The following is a 10,584-nucleotide window of genomic DNA, read 5'->3' as shown; positions in this document are numbered from 1 at the left end:
TTTCTCTGCAGATGTTGAAAACCAGTAGCAAGATAAACAATGTTATAACTAGTCCACATCTGATAAAATCAGAGACTGTCACCACAAATAGCTAGAGTACTGGTCAAGATGCAATAAAACAAGCTCCTGTAAAAAACAAACAAACAGTCAACAAAGGAGATGGGAGATGATTAGAAAATAGAATTTTTAAATGACAAGAGTAGAAGTATCATAAAAGTGTTATTAACCAAAAGGATAGATTTCTCTTTATAGTTAAAGTCTAACATTCGAGGTGTATGAATATTTTTATTGTAAAAAGTGACACAAGCCTAAATCATAATAATGTGAATCAATAACTAATTAGCATTTATAAATGCAGCTACTGGGGAACATATTTCAATTTCACAGCCTAGGAGTTAAAGAATCGATTAACAGAGCCAAAAGTGAAGTGAGGACATGCCTCGTGTGCCCAGAATGACTTCACAGGCTAAACGTGGAGCTGAAAGTTGAATCAGAGTTGTGTCCCCAAAATGTACAAGTATAACACGAGGCCACTATCTCAAACCAAATCAATAATTGGACACAGAGAAAAGATGAGGCTTGAAGTGCTCGGACTCCCACCTGTGTCACTGAGAAAATAGGTCATCTTCTCTGGAGATTTTTCTAGGGTGGCCTGATGGAGAGGAATGACATGGAAGCAGAAGAAAAGGGGCGGGGTGAGGGGGAGCAACCTCACTGAACAAGAATTGCCAAATAGGCGGTGTTTTGGAAAGATGCAAGTGCACCTGACTCTGGTATAGTTGTGTAAGTTGACTCCAGAAGACAGATGACCGTAAATGTTCATGCTTTCCTTCCTTCAGGTTTGACGTGTTGGGAAGAACATTGAAGCCGAGTAGTTAAAATGAGCAAACAGTTCAATTTGCCGTAGCATCCAGTACCTGGTTTCCTGACATGACCTTGTCGCTCCTCAGCATGTTTAGTTCGCTGATGCTGAGGGTGGACATGATCTGGTTCCCTCTCAGTCAGAGGCAGGGGCCACCGGAGAAACTAAATGGTCCTCTGAGGCAACAGCCAGGGATTTGGGGTGGGGGGAGGGAAAAAACAAAAGGAAAGGATTACAACGCATACAGGAGAGTGGAAGTGGAAAAGGGGGTGAGAGAGAAGAAAGGAGTAAAAAGTGGCATGTGCATGGGAAAAGTAAGGGTTTGGATCCTGCCCCTCAGATCCAGGAAAGCCTTGAGCATCACTAGGAAAGAAAAGAAGCCTCTTCCACACTTCCTCCCACATGCACCTGATACAGTTGCCTCCTTTGAGACACAGGCCAGTGTACACCATTTCATATAGATTCATTGCAGCAAAGCTCTAAAAGTCCCTTTAACGTACATAAAAATCACATTACAGCCAAGGTCCTCTGTAGAGGACTCCCTCAGCATTGCAGCCCATCCACCACGTGAGTTCCCCAGTCTGGCTCGTGCCACCATGTGTTTCTTACTAGATCCCAGGTTCTTTCCATCCCTAGACTTCGAGTTTTAGCTCATCTTTGAGAGATTATAAGTCAGCTGCAGTAAGTTAAAAATAGTAATGGATATTCTACATTCACTCTCGGAGCCTTTCAGCCCACCTCCTGTCCAGCCTGATTTCATCTCTAGACCTCCTGTGATCCCCTGCATTGGGTTGGGTGGCCTCCCCTCTGCTCCCACAGCGTGCTCCATGTGCCCATACCCTGGAGTCACCAAACTGGAACAGAAACCACTCAAGGGCAGAAAGAGTGCTATACCCAGTGCCCAGCACAGTGCCTAGCACATAGTTGGTGCTCAGTAAATAACATGGAATGAACAAACGAATGTTACCTTTGGAAATTATAGAATCTCTTTACAGGAGCCAGGACAGCTAGTAAGGTTCTCTGTGCAAGACTTTGTGTCAGTGGGGAGTAGAGGAATTCTCTGATTGCTTGTCAAAATTAATTTTCCTTGAACCAAGTCTCAGCCATTGGGTTATGCAATACTGAAACCATATTTTGTATCAATCTATCTTAGATTTACTGATAGTTTTAAAACAATAGGTGCATTTTGGTCAATGACTGAGTCCCTGCCACAAAGCTCTGATGTTTAGTACTTACAAGTTCTTTGTAACATCCGCTATTTCTTTTCTCCTTCCATCCTGTCACAACCACCAAGAAACATTTATCCACAAATATCCAGGTGCCTTAAATTATGACTGCCTGTGCTTCCCCAAGATGCTCATTTTCTCGCATCTCTCAGCTTGGGTTGAAGAGGTCACGCACATACACGTCCATGAGCATGAGCACCAGTCTCCTGCTAATCCTTCCTCACTGTGGTAAGGTCTGAAATGTTCAGGGGCTCCTCCAGGTCAAACCGCTGCTCTGCAAGGCATTACGAACTTGTGTAAAATACCATTTTTTCCTCATAAGCATAACATAAAATTTTCCTTTTTGAGTGAAGAAGCCTCTGTTTTCTATCTGGCTATATTCTTGCATACAAATCCCTTGCAAATTATTTTTCAAATTCTAAGGCTCATTAATTTAATTGAATCTGTTCCTAATTTTTAATTAAATCTGCATTTCTAGGTAACCTTTGGAAATATAGAAGCCACATTAGCATATTGGAAAGGGCGAGGTCACAGAACAAGACAGATATAAAAGAGAAGCACAAAACCACAAGACAGATTTTCTTATAAATTTATTTTTGTACCAAAAAATTAACATTCAAAGGCAATGTTTTTATTGTACAGTATAAAATAACTTCCATTCAATTAAAAATGGTATTCTCTTGCAGATAAGCCACTGATAACTTTTCCATTTAAAATAAAAACAAAATTTACAATTTGTAGTACTTGTAGAAAAAACACCTGTTCAATAATTCTATAAATACTCTTGACAGATTCCAGTCGCCCATTACGTATCCTTTTGACGATGTCAGCTTTCTAAAGTCAGTTAGCTTCTAAATTTGAAAGGCACCTGGTGGCCAACATTCTGCTTATTATTCAAGGCATCCATTTTAATTTTTTTTTTTTTTTTTTTGCACAGACTTGACAAGTCTGAAAAATCTATTAAGTTAAAAAGAATGAAGAAATATAGTACAGTTGATATTAACAAACAACATTTTTTCCCTTAGCTACAAGTTTTTCCCAGGGAATTTACAAAGTGCACCAGTTAAATATGTCTGTACATTTAAAACATTAAATATATCAACAGTAAGACATTTTTAAATATTATGAATCAAATACTATAGCACAAATATAATTTACAATACTTTGCACAGAAAACATTACATCTGAAATATAACTTTAGATATTATATAAAAATACATATATTTTCTCTCCTCATTAGAAAAAAAGTATTTATTTGCAGGTTCCAGCATGATGTAATAATTCAAAAGAACGTAACCCTTCAGATGGTCATCCATTTGCAATTAGATAACACCCTCTCTACTTCGGCCGCATAGTGCTACATAACCAAGGGCTAGATCCAGAGAATTAACCCCACCCGGGGCACAAATGCAGTTTTCCAAAGAGGCGACCATAATTGCTCCAATCTGGTTTGATTCTAGGAATTCATTACAAAATTTAAAAACCATTGTGTAAGAAAGCCTTCAGGCTGTAACACACCTTGAGTCCAACATCTCCCTTTGGCTGTAAATACACATGCTCTCTCCAGAGTCAAAAGTTTGGATAGAGGCCTCTTATGCCTCGTGGGTCATACCTCCTAGTAGTCTCACACCTATATACATCTCTCTCGGCTTGTTTAAAAGACAAGTTTCCATACATCCTAGGAAATACACACTGATGCTCCACAAAATGGGGCTCAATCTATATCTCGAACTTTAAAAGCCCCAAAGTACGTTGCATCTTGATCTGGATCCAGTAGTGAAGGGTTGGACACCTCGATGCTTATTTCCTCACCAGACCGTAACTTAAAAAATCCTCCAACGTTTATGGAGTAAAAGTGGAATTCAGAACTCCCTGACCAGTATTTGGTGCTCCCTCCTTTCATCAGGGTGTGAGAACTTGGGATTTTGATGCTGGTTTTAGTGACATACACCATCAGCTGAAGATACTCTGTATCGAGGTCTCCCAAAGTTTCATGATGGCGAAAGCAAATGTTGGCGTACAGGTAATAAAAGCCGTCTTGGTTGACTATTAGTTTTCCATTGCTGAAAGTCATGTTGGAGATCTTGGCCCAACCTCGGTCATGGTACCAGGAGGACAGACTCACTTTGTGGGAACCTGAGGAGAGGAGAGGCACATGACTTAAAATCCACCCCTTCAATGACAAGGACACCCTCACAATTCTGTGAGGTTAAAAAAATCCATAGCATAACAGTCACTGCTCCAATAGAATAGCTTTTCAGAATTCATCTTCTAAAAGGGGAGAGATACATTAAGAAGTGCTTAGTGCTCTCTGCTAGGCACCTGAGAGGGTACAAAGACACAAACTCATTTTTCCTGCCCTCGGGGATAAGTATGGCCTGTGTCCAGGTAAGAAGCAAGTCAGAAGGCAAATGGGAGGAAATGCACAGAGGCCAAGCTACAGGGGGGCAGCCCATCGTTAAGCCTGTGAAGGGAAGGCCAGCGGTTCCAATCCTTCCGTCTAGGGACAGTAGATTTACATCTCAGCCATGGGAGGGCGCTAGCGCGAGTATTAGAAGACCTTACAGGCACCACCCTCCAGGACCCACCACAGCACATGTCCTTCTTTACCCGAGGTCCTGCCTCAGGTCATCTCAGATTAAAACATCCCAACTGAGTCAAGATGAGACTACAAGACTATTCATCACATCCTCATAAATACTAGTCAAGTAATTCCACCAGACTGATAGTTATGCAATCCATCGACAAAGCTAACAGAATTCAAGATGTTTTGCATCTCAAATGATCACATTTTCTTCCTTTTTACCCTACTCCTGAATTCAGCACTTACACAATCAATTATTTGTCTTATAATCTGCTCCTACAATGGCTGTTAGAGAGGAGCAGAATGACAAGGGTGAAGTCTACCCTCTCAACGGGATAGGCCAGCTGGTGTTAAACCAAGGGCTCAGAGATATGGGCAGGGAGGCAAGGAAGGAACATGAACTAGAGAGGGGAGAAGACAGGACCCTTGACTGCACACCACGCCCACTGAGAGCGAAAGTCAGGTGGAAGGGGTGGCATTTCCGATGAAGCATGTCTCTGTTTTTACCCACTCGCTCATCCATTTGCTGATCCGTTTAGTTGATCAATCATTTAATAAGTGACCGTTGTGCTTTCTGTGGGTGTTCCCTCTGCCCATAATTGAGAATTATATCCAGCAGCGTGCCCTCAAGGCACTAACCACTAGTAGTGGAGAAAATGAGAAACGGGCATACACAATGAAAAATAGGACATTTTCATTTCTGCACGTCACATAGCACATGGTTGAAGTTCCGTTAAAGCAACTGAAAGTGAAAGCTGCAGAAATGAATGACAATCAGGAGAGCTCAGCCCAGTGAGGAAACAAAGGAGCCAGAGGATGGGAAGACTTGGATCAAATATAGGTGAACTGAGAAAAGGGAGAGTCCTGTTAGTGAGGGAAACTTCGAGCAGAGTACGGAATACACACAGTACGCAGAGGGGAAAGGACTCCTGAACAGACAATACTGGGAAACAAGTGAGGTGATTCGGCCACAATCAGGGTGAAGGGCCTCTCGTGGCAGATCTGGGTCCCCAGCGTTGGTGAGGCATGCTGATGGCCTCTTACCCCAGCCCCTCCCCAGTCTCTAGTCACTGCTGTTGGATGTTGGAAAAGAGGCCTCTGCAAATATTTAGCCTGAGAATCTCCCTAAAGAAAGCCACATATTCTAACCTCACAAAACATTTCCCAATGCATAAGCTAGCAGTCAGTATAAAGCAGATTCTGATTTTTCTTATGTGCAAATAAGTATGAATCAGAGGCCCAAAATGAACACGCAAAATTAACGCCATCTTCCTGTGAAGGGCCTAGTACTGGGAGATAGATGGACTCAAGGGATTGTTGGCCCAGCCAGAGGAACAAATCCTATTTTCTAAAACAGAAGCATACACTAACTCATTTCACTCAGTCTCAAACTCAATAACCATCAGAAAATGGCCAGAAATTGTGCCTTGTTTTTTGGCAATGATTTGATGTTAGGTGCCTGGAGAGAGAGCTTTGAAACTAAAACATGCTTGCTATTGCCAAACAGACGTTGGCACACAGTCTAATGCAATATTTATCACATGCCCTTTAAAATGAACTGAGGAGATAAATGCAGAGAACATCCACAGCACACACAGCTGAGACATCAGTATTAATTTGATTGCCTTTGCTGACATGAAAAATAGTTTTACACTCAGAAAACTGGTGTTGTTCCACTGTAAGGCATACATCCACACACACAGAGAAAATGTGTTTATGAAGCAAGTATCTAGGACAGAATACACAGTTTCAGAAAATCTTCTAAAAACTTGAGTTGGCTTCTCACTTTCCATGTGTGCAGTCAGGAAAAATCCCTCCATGGCTCATGCTATGATGATGGTGGCTTCAAAATTATTTACTAAAACATGGATTTTTTTTCCAACTCTGAGAAATATCTGCCTTAACTCATTTTTAGAACAAAGTGGAGTATGTATAATTATTTAATTAAACTCAAATAATAATAGCAAACTGTGTGCTTACTAAATGTTCAATGGGTGCTTACTAAATGTCAGCTGCCATATAGCAATGTTGGTACGCCACCTCGTTAAGTCTTCATTAAGTCTGCACAGCTCCCCATGAGGAAGATTCTACCACCATCCCAGTGGAGAAGCTGAGGCACAGATGTTCCAATAATTTGCACAAGGTCACACAGCCAGTAAACAGTGCAGGGGGCCCACAAATGCAGACAAGTCAGACGTTAGAGCTCCTGCCTATTAAAACTACGATAATCTTCTTACAGAAAAAGAGGAACATAAGAGCTCTGAATTGATTTCCCTCTGACTAAACCAACTGACCACAAGGTACTTAGATCTGAGACCTATAGTGTAAAAAGCACACACTTGGGCATCAAAGAGAGTGGAATTCACCTTCTAATCCTGCCATCACTGTGACCTCGAGCAGGTAGACTATGTGGACCTCAGCTTCCCTGCCTGCAAATCTGAATGATAATCTCTACCTTGCAGGGTTGTAGTAAGGATTAGAGATAAGGAATGCAGAGTGAAATGCCTGATACATAGTGTGTGTTGAATAAATGACATCATAATAACCATAATGTTCAACTGTCACTCGATCATAATGTTCTTGTAATCTTTTTGATGCTCAAACACCCCAAGATGCACTAAGCAGCGGGGATTATATGATGAAAGAGCTGGGGCATCCAGGTAGATGGAGGCACAGAGCTCTAGCTTTCCTCATTTCCAAAAGACAATCAGATCTCTAGTCCATTGAGGTAAAGTCTCACTCAGAGAAGCTGATAACCTTCTGAAGGAGGAGGAGTATGGTTCCTATTCTAGAGGGCTACTGCTTCTTAAATATCACTCTGTCAAGCCCCTACCTGGAACTCGGCAGGAGGCGGCTGAGTATCTGACCTGGATGAATTCACGCACCTCACAGGGCGGCAGTGGGGATGTGTCAGCTCTAGCTTGGGTAAATGTGGCTGAGCATGATACGGGATTGTCCTTCCCAGTTGTGAGATCTTAACTGGCAATCATTTAAAATAAACACACCCTGACGATCTGAAAGTGAAGACAGTAATGATGTCCATGCTGACATGACTGCCGTTCACTGTTTCCAAGGGTGGATCACCAACCGAAGGCTAACTAAGTGATCTTTCTTCTGATCTAGAAGTTAAGGGCTCTCAGAAATTTAGTAAAAGGCTAATACTAGGTTTGAGTACCCAAATGGAGCTGATAAATGACTCTTGAAATGTCTTTCAAGCTGAATGCAAATGAAACTTACCGGATGGGATGTCAGTGGCGTTGATCGTGAGATGAGCATAGGGCTGAGCTTCAGGCTTGCTCCTCCCGGCCAGCTCTAACCACGGACCTTCCGCCACAGCTGAGTATGAGAGAGACCACGTCAGCCCAAAGAGTAGTGACTTCATGGGATTTCAAATATTCATACAGATCCGTACTTACGTTTTTCGGCTCTGATGTGTTGAGATCTAACAATATGCTGTAACTCCTGAAATAAAAAGACAGAGTCTTATTTATATATTCTTTCAATAAAGCAGTAAGAATTCAGGACTGTTGGGCATACCATAAATGAATCCTCTTTCCTTTAAAATATGCCAGAAGTACGTAGGGAGTACAATCCCTTGATGTTCTGGCTAGCTATGAGGGGAAATACACCCCAAAGAATTCTGTGGATGTGCTTAAAAACTAGACTGCATGCATACTATCTAACAAAATAGGTTGGACAATAAGAGGAAATAAAAGACAATGTAAATTCTAAAACACAGACTAATTGAACATAATTAAAAGTGTATGGCAGGTTCACAAATGAAGATGAAGGTAACTAGGAAAACAACAATTACCACAGAATACAGGACCCTCTTAAATTTTTAGGGAGACTCTGTTTATGTCTATTCCATTAGCGAATTTCTGTTATAACATGGCAGGGAAGAGAATGATGCCTAGCTCCCAGTGGTTAGTTTTTTATTTTAAAACGTCACAGTGTGTTTTAAGTACTACATGGAAGTCTAAGAGCTGTTAGAGTACCAATAATTAATTTAAAATACTGCTGCAAACAGAGGTTTAGAAGCATGAATCACAGAAGGAAAGAATACAAGTCCATGAAGAGCGTAGGTAATTGCATATCTCAATTTGAGCCCACGAATGAAGGATCTAACGGGTGACTCCACGCTCACCTGAATCAAGACCTTAGCTGCCACTAAATAGGTGGAGTGAATACCTTGGGCTTTGACCTGGATTCAAATCCCTGCTCAGCCACCTACTTACTCTGAGGATATTAATAGCAACTCTATCATAAGGTGGTTGTGAAGACTCATTGAGATAGTGCATGTAGACACTTAACAGAGAGTAAATTCATATATGTAAATACTAGAATCACTCTGGAGAGATTCCTAATTTCTGTTATTGGGATGACAATGCATGCTAACCATGATGTTTAAAAGATAGGCCATAGAACTTAAGTTCTTTGAGTGTCTGGAGAGAATTGATTTGAGAAAGATGATAGATAGATGATAGATGACTAGATAGATAGATGATGATAGATAGATAGATAGATAGATGATAGATAGATAGATAGATAGATAGATAGATAGATAGATAGATAGATGATAGATGATAGATAGATAGATGATAGATAGATAGATAGATAGATAGATAGATAGATAGATAGATAGATAGATAGATAGATAGATAGATGATAGATAGATAAATAGATAGATAGATAGATAGATGATAGATAGATAGATAGATAGATAGATAGATAGATAGATAGATGATAGACAGATAGATGATAGATAGATGATAGAAAGATAGATGATAGAGACAATAACACAATTTCAACTGTTAACAATTGGAAGCGCTCTAGAGATAAGACAACACTGATTCTTTTCCCTACCTTTAGGACCCCCAAGAGAGATGAGAATCTATTCCATATTTGAATACCCTTGGAGGAGACAGCACAGCTGTCTTCAGTTACCTATTCTAAAGTCCTAAGGAAATCACAGTGTGACTGACTTTCTAGAAACCTTGCTCTGACCCAGGGCCCTGCACTGCACAGCTCTGGGAGCACCATCTGTAGGAAATTCTTGAGTTGTGCAAGGCAGAAGCCCTTACCAAGCATTGCTCTTCTCCCCACTCCATCCATCCAAGTTTTCTTTCTTTCCCCTGCTGACCTCCTGTCTCTCAAATCTCTTCTCATGACCTTTGGATTTCCAATGGTGCCCTGATTTCTGGAATTTCCTGATTTGGTCTCTCCTGCATTTACAACAAAGATTTTATATATGCACAATGTATCTTTAAAAATTTATATATCTATGTAATATATATACCCATAATTATCCTTATACTTTTATAATGGGTATCTATTTATAATACAATATATCTTTATGCATTATATAAACAATATGTGTTTACCTGAGCACCATCTCTGAAAAGATTGGAATAGGAACCTTGACGACAGAGTAATTAAAAAATGTTCTACCCCCCCTTTTCCTTCTACCCGGCCGTGCCTCGTCATCAGATGGAAGGAGGAGGCGTGAAGAAGGGAGCAAAGCCAAGCACGGCCTGCAAATTCCTGTCTCATGCTTTTCTACTGAGAAATACACACTTATTCTTGAGAAAAACAAGGAAAGAGCCTCTGTGCTGCTCAGTGGTTTTCAGACCTGAGCATCCATCACAGTCTCTGAGGTCACGTTGAAACAGATATTCTGATCCAGTAGGCCTGGGGTGGGGCCTGAGAATTCACATTTTTAATAGGTGAGCTGGTGCTGCTGGCCTGGGGCCTCAATTTGAGAACAATCCCTCTCATGTCCCAAAAGACATCAGAGGTGGGCCAATCTGAGGTTTTCCTGAAGCTTGAGATCTAAGCCGAAGAAGCATCAGGCTCAGGTCACTGATTAGTAGGCAGGGGAAGTTTGTTCTCTCCCACCTGGGAATGAACTT

General features: G+C 41.1%; 1 protein-coding gene across 1 annotated transcript in view; it reads right to left on the bottom strand.

Annotated features, from left to right (window-relative positions):
• Positions 1 to 2,730: 2,730 nt before the first annotated feature.
• Positions 2,731 to 10,584, bottom strand: part of TNFSF11 (TNF superfamily member 11) — a 30,462-nt gene continuing 22,608 nt past the window's right edge. Inside the window, exons 3-5 of the mRNA XM_087813843.1 lie at positions 8,089 to 8,134; positions 7,910 to 8,008; positions 2,731 to 4,224 (exon numbers count right to left, since the gene is read on the bottom strand). Of these exons, the coding sequence (XP_087669969.1) occupies positions 3,803 to 4,224; positions 7,910 to 8,008; positions 8,089 to 8,134 (567 nt within the window). The 3' untranslated portion in view covers positions 2,731 to 3,802. The remainder of the gene's footprint in view (positions 4,225 to 7,909; positions 8,009 to 8,088; positions 8,135 to 10,584) is intronic.

Source organism: Miniopterus natalensis, chromosome 2 (assembly GCF_054644295.1).
Source record: "Miniopterus natalensis isolate mMinNat1 chromosome 2, mMinNat1.hap1, whole genome shotgun sequence".
Classification (NCBI taxonomy): domain Eukaryota; kingdom Metazoa; phylum Chordata; class Mammalia; order Chiroptera; family Miniopteridae; genus Miniopterus; species Miniopterus natalensis.
This window is presented reverse-complemented; position numbering and strand designations above follow the sequence as displayed.